Raw genomic sequence first — 15113 nt, forward strand, 5'->3', positions numbered from 1 at the left:
CTGTGAAGTCAGTCAGTGACCTGTGACATCAGTTCCCAAGAGATTCAGTCACACAATGTTCAGTCAATCATTTATACATCTAATAAATCTGATAAATCTGTCAGCTGCTGGGATTAAGTCAGTTATCAGCCTTAAAGACACTGAGCTGATAAGGCATTACCACACCTAGTGAATAACTCAGGTGTTAAGGCATTAAGACACTCAATATATCAGTCAGGTGTTAAGGCATGAAGACACTCAGTATATAACTCAGGTGTTAAGGCTTTAAGACACTCAATAGATAACTGAGCTGTTAAGGCATTAAGACAATATATAAGTCAGGTGTTAAGGCATTAACAGACAGACAGACAGACACAACATAATAAAGAGTGTTTGTGTTGGAATCTTTTAAAATGTTAGCAACAGACATAAGGTTGTGTGGTTTCTTTAGAGTATTATGAAGGTATTTCTTTCTAATAACTGCATATTGTGTGCAGTCCAGCAAAATACGATATTCATCCTCAATGGCATGTACATTATACTTTTTGCAGTAGCTACACAGCCTTAGATGTCTATCAGTATTAGTGTATCTTCCAGTTTCTATGGCAGTTTTAAAGTTTGAACATCTAAATCTGGAAATAGCAGTTCTTACATGAAGAGGTAAATCACATCATAAGTACTTTTAAACATCCAACAAAGATTTTGTATGATCAGTAGAGATAACATTTAGGTGTATACTCCAGAGAGGAGTACCATGCCTGCTGTAAATTATCACATAACCGCTGTTTGAACATAGATATAAAAGCCTTTGAATCTCCAACACTGGGTTAGCCAGGCGTAACCAAAACCAAAGTTAAACAGTAAGTGTTTAACCTTATTAGCCCATGTAATTCTCCCACACTCATCAAGTGCCTTAAGCATCATGTGGGACTGATATGGTAATCTATCTTTGGGTAGCTGCAATAAGTGACACCAGTACTTAATAACCTTTGTTATGTACACACACTGTAATGGATACCTACCACAATCTTCTAAAACCATATTTGAATGTAAATTTGTTATCCCCCTGGCATGTAATGCGGGGGGATATAGTCGACGCCTCGTCCATCCGTCCATATTAATTTTGTTTCCGGAGTATACTAGTAACTCAGAAATCGTGCAATAATTTTAGACAGTCGACTGTATCCCCCCGTATTACATGCTGGGGGGATATAGTTGATGCTTCATCCGTCCATCCGTACTCATTTTGTTTCCAGAGCATAACTCAGAAACTGTTCGTTATTTTCAGACCAAACTTTATACATATAATAATCTCAACGTATGGTTGCGCATTTTGCTATTTACAGATTTTTGGCTTGTTAATTTTTTTTTTTTGTCCACGGAACATTTTGGTGTTAGTCTACTGGAGGGGTGGGCTTTTTTTCTGGAACAGAACTGAAAAAATGTTCAGTATTTTTCAGCAAAACTTGGTAGATATTTCAATCAGAACCTAAATTGGTACCTTTTGCTATTTACAGGTTTTTGTGATTTATTTTTTTCTCAGTTTCCATGGAAATGTTTTGGACATAGTCTCAAAAGTGAGAGGTTGGTTTCGTTTCCGGAGCAGAATTCAAAAACTGTTTAACATTTTTCTGCAAAACTTGATAGATATTTCAATCAGAATCTGAAGCCCTTTGGTATTTACAGGTTTTTGTGATTTATTATTTTCTCGGTTTTCATGGAAACATTTCAGTCTTAGTCTCAAAATGGAGGGATTGACTTCATTTCTCGGGCATAAATCGAAAACTGTATTTTTCTGCATAGCTTGGTAGATATATCAATCAGAAACTAAAGTGGTGCATTTTGTTGTGTACAGGTGAAAGGTTTGTTTCGTTTCCGGAGCACATCTCAAAAACTTAATATCTAAATATCTGTCAGCAGAATTTGATTGATATGTGTGGCATATCCCAATGTGGTGCCTTTTGTTCTTTACAGGTTTTTGCGATTTATTATTTTCTCGGTTTCCATAAAAACATTTCGGACCTAATTTTAAACAAGAGGGATGGGCTTCGTTTCCAGAGCAGAATTTAAAAACCGTTCAATATTTTTCTGCAGAACTTGTTACATACATCAGTCAGAACCTAAAGCGGTGCCCTTTGGTATTTACAGGTTTTTGTGATATATTGTTTTCTTGGTTTCCATGGAAACTTTCGGACTTAGTCTCAAAATGGATTGATGGGCTTGTTTATGGAGCAGAGCTCAAAAGTCTTTATTTTTCTGCAAGACTTAATAGATAGATCAGTCAGAAGCTAAAATGGTGCCTTTTGCTGTTTACAGGTTTTTATGATTTCTTAGTTTCTCAGTTTCCATGGAAACAATTCGGACTTTGTCTCAAATGTGAAAGGTGTGTTTTGTTTCTGGAGAACATCTCAAAAAGTTCCTAATATCTGTCCGCAAAACTTCTTAGATATATGTGGCAGACCCCAATGTGGTGCCTTTTGCTATTTACAGGTTTTTGTGATTTATTATTTTCTGGGTTTCCATGGAAAAGTTTTGGATTTCATTTCCAGAGCACAACTCAAAAACTCCTAGATATCTTTCTGCAAAACTTGACAGATATGTAGGGGAGAGTGGTGTCTTTTGCTGTTTACAGATTTTTGTAATTTATCATTTTGCCACTTTCTATGGAAACGATTCTGATTTAGTCTCAAAGTGGATGGGTTCCATTTCCAGAGCACAACTCGAAAACTATTTAATATCTTACAACAGAACTTTGCAGATATTTAAGGCAGACCACAAAGTGGTGCCTTTTACTGTTTACAATGTTTTATTTTTCCCAGTTTCTTTTGAAACAATTCAGACTTAGTCTCAAGACGGAGGGATAGGCTTCATTTCCAGAGCACAACCCAAAAACCATTTCATATCTTGCAACAGATCTTGGCAGATATATTAGACAGATATTGAAGTGGTGCCTTTTGCTGTTTCCAGATATACGGCCTTTATATTTTTCATAACTTCCATGGAAACGATTCAAACTTAATCTAAGAAAACATCAAGTAACTGTCAGATGATTTGTCCTTTAAGATATGTGGGGGCCAGGGGGATATGTCATCTTCTGATGACTTTTGTTGACTTTAAGAAATACTTTACAGAAATCAAGATTAACAGATTCGATAGTTTTACAATAAGATATTCCCCAGACTTCTGAACCATAACATAGAATAGGAGTAACCATTGAATCAAATATCTGAACAGGAAATATTACCATTAATTGCTAGTATTGCCTTGTTTGCCTGAGATGAGTAATGTTTGCACCTTACTCCAGGCAAGTTTTGGAGTAAATGATAAACCTAAGTAACGATAGGACGAAACTACTTGAATAGGATCTCCCTTGTAGTAGTTAAGACATTAAGACACTCAATAGATAACTATGGTGTTAAGGCATCAGTTCCCAAGAGATTCAGTCACACAATGTTCAGTCAATCATTTATACATCTAATAAATCTGATAAATCTGTCAGCTGCTGGGATTAAGTCAGTTATCAGCCTTAAAGACACTGAGCTGATAAGGCATTACCACACCTAGTGAATAACTCAGGTGTTAAGGCATTAAGACACTCAATATATCAGTCAGGTGTTAAGGCATGAAGACACTCAGTATATAACTCAGGTGTAAGGCATTAAGACACTCAATAGATAGCTCAGCTGTTAAGGCATTAAACACTCAATACATAAGTCAGGTGTTAAGGCATTAAGACACTCAGTTGCTAACTCAGGTGTTAAGGCTTTAAGACACTCAACAGATAATTGAGCTGTTATGGCATTACGTCACTCAGTAGACTACTCCCTTGGTAAGGAAATATGTCAATCAGTAGTTAACTCACTCAGTTGTTAATTAAATAATTAAGTTGGTCAGTAGTTATTTGCATAGTTTGTCAGTTGTTTTGTCACATTGTTTATGTTATATGTAACATTGGTCCAGATCAATAATTACTTTTGATTTTTTTTACTATTTGTTTATGATGTGTCTGGTGTCATTAAAATAAAATGTTAATCTTGTTAGAGTATATTTCAACTTCTTGCCTCCCTAGGATGTGTGGACTCGTGCTTGTACAACAATGAGAACTACTTTGGCTGGGAACAGAATGGCATTGGACGAATGTTAGTCTTCCTCAGTATCCAAGGAGTGGTTTATTTCTCCCTTCTGTTTGCAATCGAGCTCAACCTATTCCAACAAATCTTCTATGCCATTAGTTCTATCGGCTCCGAAAGCAGACGCTCTTCAGTGCTTATGAGACAACTTAGCAACACTGACAGTCGTATACAGGAAGACTCGGATGTGGCTACAGAGCGTGCACGATTGGCTAATAATTCTCTGTATCAGCTGTTCCAGTCGGACAAGTTGCTCCTGAAGGAGGTCGTCAAGGACTATGACCACCTTTGTGCCGTGGATCACATCTCTGTTGGGATTCCTCAAGGCGAGTGTTTTGGCCTTCTTGGAGTGAATGGTGCTGGGAAGACCACAACGTTCAAGATGATGACAGGGGATGAGCTCATCACTAGTGGCAATGCTTTCCTTGATGGCTTCAGTGTCAAGACACATACCCAAGAGGTTTGTTTCTGATAGGCCAGAGTATGAATATGGTTATTAGCATCCTTGAATACACAGTGCCATTTAGAAAGTGGTCAGATGTAACGTACACTGACCAGCAAAAGAAAAACAACTCTAGCTTTTTGTCAAGGTTTTGAATAGAAGACATAAACATAAAATACTTACTTTCATGAAATTTCATTTTTTGAAACTTGCGTTTCTTTTGCTGTTGAGTATATTTGGGATAACACTTTCTTAGTAAAGTACAGATTCCATTACTTTTCGTTGGGTTGAGTCCCATCTGGTATTTTGAACCCTCTCCCGCAGAGTTTGCTGGCAGTTAGGTGCATGACGGTGTGGGTTCAAATCCGAAATGGGACTCAATCCAATGAAAGTACTAGAATCTGTACTTAATTAAGACAGAGTTTGTCCACCCATCTCTGGGACACATTTGTTGAAACTTTCTCAACTTAGTTTCTGGACTGAACTTTATTCACAGTGGATGGTATTAACCATGGCTATCTGAGTCATGTAATTAAACTGGATGGTATTAAACATGGCTATCTAACCCATCATTAAATTGGCCCTATTCAACTTGGCCATCTGACGCGTCATTAAATTGACACTGACCATTGTCATTAAAATGACAGGTATTAAACATTGTTATCTGACCCATGTCATTAAATTGGCTAGTATTAAATATTGCTATCTGATTCCATATTGGATATCTCCAGGGTATACATCCCGATAAATATCCACTATACCCTGGATGCATCTGTGACTCGACCCAACAATTTTATTACCTCCCTTTGCTGGCTCTGCATTCTTGCAGTAGCCATTCAGCTGAGCCATCATTACAACCAAGCTTGCCAGTTTTAACAAAGAGAGCAGTCGCAATCACAGGGGTTTGTTTGATTGAAGTGCAACTCAGATTTGAGGGGAAATCATACTGACAAATTGACAGGTTTGAAACTTTAATAAATATATTCAAGAACTCCTTCTACCTTTTTCAGAGTACCTCTATGTTTGTGTTGCCAAGTTTAATTGGTTAGACAATTTAAGACACAAAGAAAGAGTTGTGATTGTGTTACGGTTAATAATTTGCCATGACAAAAGGTATAAGAAATCCCCTATGAATCAGTAAGATATAACACGGACAAGTCTAAAATATTCAATATTATGTCCTGACCAAAGAGCAAGATACAAAGATTCACAACAGAAGTTTCTAGTACAATGCAAATGAGTCAAACCTAAACTAAAGGGTTACAAATATAATATCAGCTCACCAAAGCCTTGGCTTGAGAGTGAGAAACAGTTATACTGAATGTTAAACAGGAAGTGGTCAGTCTTGGATGTAGGTTGATGTTGACAATCAGACGAAGAGGCAGGCAGATGTAGATAGGCTGAATGATGACTCAGCTCCAAAATTACTCCGTAGGTCTGTGCATGTGTGTGGTCAACACTACGACCATCATCATTCTTATTTTGTCATCTTTTGTTAACACAACAACCAGCCTTATATATACCAGTCACTCATTCTTGAGCATTCAAGTGAACCTTTGCGATCAGCGTCATTTTGTCATCTTTTGTTAACACAACAACCAGCCTTATATATACCAGTCACTCATTCTTGAGCATTCAAGTGAACCTTCGCGATCGGCATCGTTTACCAACAGTCAAAACACACCAAAGGGTGGCAACTCTAAAGCTCTAACGTAAGGCGTGCCGCTAAAACGCTATTACCGATGATACGAAAAGTGAACCATTATAACTATCACTCAATCAATAACAATACAAATTACAGAAAATACACTCTCATAACAGTTGGTACACTCAACTTCCCAACGTAGACACTTGATTGGATAAAAATCCAGCCAAGAGAGGTAATAATGTTATCAGGTCGTAGATGCATCAAGGATATAGTGGACATGTATCGAGGGAGGACATGTATCGAGGATGACCTGATTCATGTTAGTGAATGGTCTAGCATTTGAATCATGTTTTCAGTTTGGCTGTTATACGAAGCTGTTGGCTGACTGGTCATTACATCCTCTAGAATCTGACTTCATCACTTTCAGGTGCAGCAACGACTGGGATACTGTCCACAGTTCGATGCACTGATTGGCCAACTAACTGGGAGAGAGACCTTGACCCTGTATGCTCGCCTCCGTGGTGTTGTTGAGAGAGAGATTCCTGGCTCTGTCAACAACCTCATCAGCTCTCTGCTTCTGACAGACCATGCTGATAAACAAGCTCGCACATACAGGTACTGCAGGATAGGAACATGATTGGTCTACTTGACAGCCAGGTTTTTTCTTGTATCATTGTGCATCAACCTAATTCTGGAGATTCCAAAATGATGCAGATTTTGAACATTTGCATTTGTGCACAAGTGCATTACTGTACTGACAAGGTACTATCTTTTAATGTATTGATATATGAATTGCACACAAAATCCTGATATGGTTGAATGAGGGTGTAGCTAATCATGACGACACAAATAAACTGAATGTCACACAGAAAATCCAGTAGGTTGCATCCATACCCAGTGACCACTGGCTGGTCAGTGTGTACCTGTCAGACATCGTCACTCACGTGGTGGGAACGAAGCGTGGGATGATGTTGAAAACATCCAATTTGTAGCCTCCATTGGTCGAATCAAGATACCCGTTTCTGCTGGAGTCTTGGTTATCCAGTTATAGGTTTCAAAGCTTTGTAGATGACAAAATCACATAAAGACACAGTGCCCATCAACATCAATCACAACCTTTCTGATAAGTTACTCAATAAAATAAGGCGAATTGTAGGGCAGATCTTTCATGATCAGCCCAGGCAGAATGAAAAAAAAAGGCTTGAGATGCGATGCTTCTGTAGTGTTTCTGAAGAATACACAAAGTCACCCCATACATTGAATCTATAAATTTGAAAATTTGAACTTATGTTAAATATGTAGTTAACTTAATCTTAAACACTAACATCACAAAATACATATGTGAGTTAAGTATCATGACGTTAATCAGTTTGAAGTAATTAAGTGATGTACTCATACTGTTATTTCAGCGGAGGGAACAAACGGAAGCTAAGCACTGCTATTGCTCTAGTGGGCAACCCACCAATCATATTTCTTGACGAGCCAACGACAGGTATGGACCCTGTTGCTAGGAGACTGTTGTGGGATGCCTTGGCAACAGTAAGGGACAGTGGCAGGACATTGGTTCTAACATCTCATAGGTAAGTTCTGAATGCCAAGAGCGACCTGCTAGATTGTGTTTTGTCACAGGGGTGATTACTCAGAATGTAAGCAAGTGCTTTCCCTTGGACCATAATGGAGTTGTTTTTTGCTTTTTCTCAAAATATGAGTTGCACATACGATGCTCTACGTGCCAGTACAAGCAACAAGTTTTTGACGGTAATATTTCTGGTTTTTACTGTAGACATGTACAAATTATTTAGGCTGTCACTACACATGTCATTGAAGTCAGTTTCTCTCAGTCACATCTTCAACTCAACTGAATGTGGAAATACAGTTACATTTAAAGACAACACTTTTTCTTTCTTATTAAGTTAGTTAGCAAAGTACAAGAAATTTGAACTTAAAAGGGAAGTAAGCTGTTGCTTGTCATCTAATGATGATTCCGAGGATAATGTTTCTGCTCTAACATTTCTTTAAAAGCACTTTTCAAAACATCCTTTTTATGATGTTGCATATATTTGTTGAATTTTGTGCCAGTTTTTATATTGACAATAGTTTAAAAGAGAAAAAGGAATCATTAATGCAAGAAATACAAACTTCTACATTTATTTTCATGGCAGCATGGAAGAATGTGAAGCCTTGTGTACCAGAATTGCCATCATGGTTAATGGCCAGTTCAAATGTCTGGGGAGCACACAGCATCTCAAGAACAAATTTGGTGAAGGTTATACCTTGATGGTCAAGGTCGCCTATCCTGAAGGTGACCTTGAACCTGACCTTGAGCCTTTAAGGGCTTTCATCGAGGGTCAATTCCCTGGAAGCATCCTCAAGGACATTCATCAGTGCATGTTGCATTATCACATAACTGACACGCGTTTCACGTGGTCCCAGCTCTTCGGGACAATGGAACGAGCCAAGGACACATACAACATTGAAGACTACCTGGTTGGGCAGACAACACTTGAACAAGTGTTTATCAACTTTGCCAGGTCACAAAGAGCACCAAACGATGAAGTGATAGGATGTTTGTCATGGTGTTGTTGATAACATGGACATAGATATCAGTAAAATATGTCACAAACTATTTTTCATTTTGAAACAAAGAATTGTTCAGGTTACCATGACTGCACAATTATTAATGTTTATGTCTGTTCTTCAGTCTGTGAGTAATGTGTATCAGGTAAGACAGTTGTTACTAATATATTTTAGATATAGATTTACATAGTTGTTTTCAATTGTTTGAAGAAGAAATGCATTGTAATAACTATTTTGTGGATGGTTTCTTAACATTCCAAGGCAAGATATGTTATATTTTTATATCTCAAAACCTTCAGTTACGAAAACAGTCTATTTGTCTTAGCTGTGTTGAGGATTTTTATATTTTATTGACTGAAAGTATAAAAACAAATTCTCAAAATTTTGTTTTTCAATTGGACCCTTCTGATTGGCACACACAAAGGAGAGCATAGTGCTTAAATCGGTGCAGTTCCACTTGGAGTTGCTTCCCTTCACTCCTGAAAATGTCTGCACTGTGCTGTTCTTTTCAGTTGTTGTAAATACTTGTCAGACATGGCCTTGTGTTCATTGTTGTTTTGAGGTTGATGATATTTGCAGTTATTCAAGATTTATCATGACTGCAAAATGATGAAAAATTCAGATTTATTCAGGGACCAAGCTTTTATTTTGAGACAATCACAAGTTCAACACCTCAAAGCGTAGACAACAGTTTTTCACTACATGTATATTGTGTTGTGTGATAGAATTGATAGCTGTGATATGGTCTTTTGTTACATTTTTAGAGCATAGGACATTTCCTCATCACAACATTTCCCCAAACCTGTTTTGTAACCAGTAGGACAATTCCCCACACCCAGTTTTTCATTCACCTGGAAAGACGAATCTTTTTCGCCAGTGACAACAGGAGGTTCTAACAGGAGCTTGTCAGTGCAAGCTAGACACAGGTTTTTCAACTGAGCTTGATGATAAGTCTCGTCTTATCTTGGCAAAAGTTAATTTTGGAGAATGTTAGTGTTTGTAGTGTGACCTTTGATGCATTGGCTGATGGACACAGGAAATCATTATTTCCAGTGAAATCTGCCACTTCCTCTGGAGTCACATTGAAAACCACAGGAAATCATCATAGAAATATTAAATGACCTTACTGACCAACATACCCCTAATGCACAGATTAGTTAATCTCATTGCCCCTGACAGGTGAATACACATATAATGGGCATAGGGAATTGCCCTACTGGTGACGGGGTCTTACCGAAACATCAACCACTAGGGCAGAGGGTGAAAATATTTTAATGTGAGATTGTTTGTTTTCAAGGGATCAAAGTCTTGGAGTCACCCAAAGTTGAATGCAGGTGCGAAAAGTGATAACGTATTTTAGTAGGAGATCTATTCACCTACTGGAATATGATTTAGTGAGTTGACTCAACGTGACTTATTTAGTGTGTTCAATCAATGCCACTAGGTAATCCAACCACATCACACATACCGCAGCATGACGTATATCTCCATCATAGTGAATGCACAGCTTAATCACTTTCTACCTTTTTGAGATGGCAAAGTTTCTTCTTGAAGAGCAGAAACTAAACGAAATATGGATGGTGCAGTACAAGGCAGGTCAGAGGCTCCCACTGAAAAAGACCATGTACCACAACATTGAGTCTCATCTCCAGCAGCTGAAGCACCGTCCGGCTACTGGTGACCTCCCTTGCATGCAGTTTACTAATGCGACATCGCGTTTATTAAAGTTAAATTAAAGTTAAAATAAAGTGTCCATGATGATCCTGTGCAAATCCGGTATTATTTATATTATCTTATTATCAGAGTTAAAATACAGTTTAGTGCTTTGTTATTCATAAATGACAAATGATGTTGATAATCTCGCTAAAATATGTACCTGAAGCTTATGGATACTGTTTGAATGTTTTAAGTCCATTTAAAATTTAGTGCTTTACCGTTAATATATGTTTGTATAATCAATCCGCTTTTTTGTCGTTTCTGGTTCCTTTTTTACACCGCATGACTGTAACAACCATTTATTTCCGTTGTAACCAGTCGGTGGTGCATGGGGACTGTCGGCACTTTCCTTGCCATTTTGTTTTGACACGCTGTACAAGGTTGACGGTAATGAACCCTGGTTACAAAACAGGTTTGGAGAAATGTCAAGATGGGGAAATGTCCTGATAGGGGAATGACTGGACTCCACCTTTTTAATAGCTGTGTAGGTGTGTTATTTCCTTGACTCTTTATATCATTGTAGGTATGTGATGTCTTACATTTTGTAATATCTGCGATGGTGTATGTACTATTGAACATTCACAGGATCAAGTGATCAGTTCACCCACCTCCTTCTTGTCAAAGTTCCAGGATTCTGCTTCACAAAGTGATTGTACGGCAAAAGTGATCACAACTCCCATACTTTAACATTGACTCACTACAGTCGTGACACGATGATCTTTTTGTGAAACTGGCCCCAGGTCCCCGTTTCACAAAACTCTCGTAAGCCTGAGGCCTCTTAACTTTTCTCATAACATTCCTACTTACAATACGAATGCTATGGGATCATAGATTTACAAGAGTTTTGTGAAACAAGGCCCAGGTTTGTGTGCAACGGGTATTCCATCAACCTGAGTTAATGCTTGTCATTGTAACCTGGTTGTGTAGATCAATTCTCATGATCACTGGATTGCCCAATCCATACTGTCATATAGCTGGAATATTGCTGAGGTCGGTGTTAAACAACAAACAAGCATATCAGTCATCAACCATGACAACATGCTGATGAACTGTCATTAAATATTGATGCAGTTTATTGTTTGTAAGCTTCTGAAAGACCATTTATAACTCAGGGATATCCTACTCCATACATGAATATGCATGAAAATGCATGAATATCCTATCACTGACTGATTTGAGTGCATAGAGCAGATTGATTTTATCACACTGCAGAGGTTCCATTAGTAATACCTGTGGTACATTGTAATCTGTACAATCTTTGGTGTGTATACACTCTGGCTTGATTCTCATTGGAAGCAATCCTTTGCTGGTTTCATTGATTGAATATGCCTCGTGAAATCACTAGTGATGGATAACAATGATGTGAATACTCTTGCCAGCCATTTAGGTCCATTTTTACTCTGCTGTAGGTGTTACTGTTTGTTACTGTTGGTGTTACTAGGTGAGACATGATATCAGTATTAGGGATGGTTAACATAATCAATAACTGGAAATATTTTTGATTGGGAAAATTATAAATGGTTACTGAGGTATTGTGATATGTATTGCAATATATTGCAAGAAGTTTTTTAAACAAAAAAAACCTACTCATAATTAATATATGGCTTTACCTATAAAGCATAAACACAACAAAATCATAATGCTTGATTGAGCTTTAATAAAAGAGCATCTTAACCATGACAAAGTAAAAAACATGAACATTTTCAACTCAAAATTCTGCCATACTAAAGCCTGTGCCATAGTATTGACAGGCACCACATTAAAGTTGCACTGATGCAGAACGATTAATATTTCTCTAATTATGAAACCAAGCTTCAAGTTGGTCAGCAACTGCTCCCTCGACCATGACAGACATAGGGGAGGGGCTACTGACCACATTGGCAGAATTTCTTCACCCAGATTGAGGGTGGATGCCCATCACATGCCATTATTTGAAAATATCCCTGGTATTCCTTGTCTGATTGTAATTAAGTATCCCAGCAGTGTAGGTTTTGTCTATTGTGTGGATGGTATAGTGACTGATCCAGTTTGATCCTAATTCTGTGTTTTTCTCTTTGATATTTAACCATTTCATGTAAAAATTATGTCTACAGGCACGTAGCATGCCATTTGTTTCGTATAAGTCTGACATTGCAAATCTGTACATTTAGATAGTATTGAGGGTTGGCTCAACTTTCATAGTGAAGATCCTGTGTAATTTTTGGTAGCTCCGCCCTTGGTCTATTACCTATGATAATAAAACACACACATTTGATTTATTTTATTCCATAAACTAATAACAATGACTTTGCCATTGGTAGAAAAAAACTGAAAATTTTCTTAGATAAAAAACTGATTGTACCTATTACCTATGTACACAGCAAATGGTTATATGTATTTCTTATGTAACAACAAAGTTCTGTTGGTATCCTCAAAGCAGTTACGGCCCATAAGTGTTTTCAGGCTGCTTGCAATACAGAGATTGCTTCTCCCTTGCTGTAACCTGTGTTTTGTAGTATAAGTCTACACAGGGTATTTGCTACCATTCACTTGATGGCCAGTTAATGAATTTATTACGGATATAATTAGTGGTAACACCCCTCAGATTTCTTGACAAAGGTTCCCACATTATAAATTAAGGTCTGAAGTGGCAAATGTTTTTTAAGCTATGTCATATGTGCATGTAGGTGATGCAAGAGGGTTTATCAACTGAGTTACAAAAACAAACATTGATCGAAGGATTAACTGATAGCAACTGATTGAGTATTTACTTTTATCTTTCACAGTCCAAAAGGCAGTGTTTATTAGTGTAGATTTACTAATCCACCCTGACTACGCCCTGTCGGAAAGTGCCAGTGTAGAAACAACATCCTTCCTTCAAGGAATTAACCGCCAATATGTTGATTAATTGATGGCTTATTATTGGCTAACTAAATAACTTAGAATGGCGGACATCACTGAGACTATACACCAATGTGAAAAACCTAAAACAGTGTTTCACTATCACATATTAGACTGCTCAAAGACACATGACACAGAGCAGGATTATTTACCAGCTGCAGATGAATGGTATATCCTTCTTTTATGTGGATACTGATGGATACATTCCTGAACAAGGTAATAGCCTGAAATTGTTGATATAACTTTAGTTTTTTTATATTTGATATTTGCGTTTTGTTTTAATTTATATGTTGTAGCATGCAGCAGAATCTGTATTACAGACAGCATAAACTAGGTATGGGTGTGTGAAATATCAGTCATGTTGGCAATCTATACAGTGGTTAGATACTAGTATTACAGTCATGTTATAAATTCACAAAAGTATGAGCAGACCGTGCACTTTTTTTTTATTAAAGGTCATATGCAACCAAAAATTCAAACATAACTAGAACATGGTAATCACTTGTTCATGATACATGAAATGCATGGGTGATTGTGAAAAATCAAATGAACAAAGGTATAAGCGTATAGTCACAAATCAAAGTGCAATATTTTGTACTCAGGTTTAAATCCTGAAAACGAAGCAGCTGCGATACCGAACCCAGTCAGGGCCGGTGGGTGTGCACTCATGTGTAACGCCGCCTTGTCATTGGTTCATTTGCTGATACGCTTAGCTGGCACTTTGTTTATAGCTTATAGTCAAGCCCGTTAGGTGTTAATTTCAAATTGCAAACGTTCAGTAACTGAAGTTGTTTCCTTGCATATTGTCATCAGCAGACAGGCAGGCAGACATATAGGCAGACATATAGGTATCAATAAACCACACATTTTGTTTTCTCTTTGACAGAGTCTGCTTATCACAATCAACATGTTTCATTTTTTGGTTGCATGTGACTTTTAGCTTTCAAAATGCATACTAACATGATAATAAACTAGTTAGGGTTATAAGGCAAAATATAAAGACATACATTGATTACCTTATTTTTCAGTACTAACAGTTTTTCAGCACTGGCAGATGATCAAACTTCAAAGTGTTTCATTTGTTTTCAAAATAATAAAGTAAAAATGACGTCATCTTTGTTGATTATTCTTTACGTAAACTATCATTTGCGCATATGGGTGGCGCAGCAGAGGTCATAATTCTGGGGTATCATCCGGGTACTCACGGGAGAAAAACAATAACAAAAGGAGCAACCAGTCCACGGAAATTGCTCTGCACTAGTGCCCCTTTAATGTGTTCATTATTTGGGGTTGAGATTTCTAAACAAACGCATACCTTACGGTGTGAAAAACGGAAGTAATTTAGTTAACAATTATCGATATCTGTGGCATCTATGCAAAGTCAGCCCTATTCAGCATAACCTTTAGAACTATGACAAATATCAGGATGCAGTGCTAATGCTTTTCTGGGAGGGCGAAATACTCGAATATGCGACACCATATCGTTACAAAGCCCGATGTATTGCCCAATGTTGCAGTTGCATACATACCATTTCACCTTCACATTCCATCCAAACTTGTTTATAGTTACGTGAGTGATTGTATCCATGTACGGAATTGAACCCTTGTCTTCAGCGCAACGACCACTAGACTCCCGCATTGCCCTTATAGTTAAGTAAAGACTGGATATTTTATCGCCATGAAGGGTCCGAAACTTCATGTTATTCACACTAAAGAAGTTGACATCCACGAATCTTGCTCT

The 15113-nt window shown here is 37.6% G+C and overlaps 1 protein-coding gene across 1 annotated transcript in view; it reads left to right on the forward strand.

Annotated features, from left to right (window-relative positions):
• The window catches only part of LOC137284624 (phospholipid-transporting ATPase ABCA3-like), a 50948-nt gene extending 36463 nt beyond the window's left edge, over positions 1-14485 (forward strand). The window contains exons 17-20 of the mRNA XM_067816513.1: positions 4049-4569; positions 6627-6814; positions 7609-7779; positions 8362-14485. Coding sequence (XP_067672614.1) covers positions 4049-4569; positions 6627-6814; positions 7609-7779; positions 8362-8785 — 1304 coding nt within the window. The 3' untranslated portion in view covers positions 8786-14485. The remainder of the gene's footprint in view (positions 1-4048; positions 4570-6626; positions 6815-7608; positions 7780-8361) is intronic.
• Positions 14486-15113: the final 628 nt, after the last annotated feature.

Source organism: Haliotis asinina, chromosome 5 (assembly GCF_037392515.1).
Source record: "Haliotis asinina isolate JCU_RB_2024 chromosome 5, JCU_Hal_asi_v2, whole genome shotgun sequence".
NCBI lineage: Eukaryota > Metazoa > Mollusca > Gastropoda > Lepetellida > Haliotidae > Haliotis > Haliotis asinina.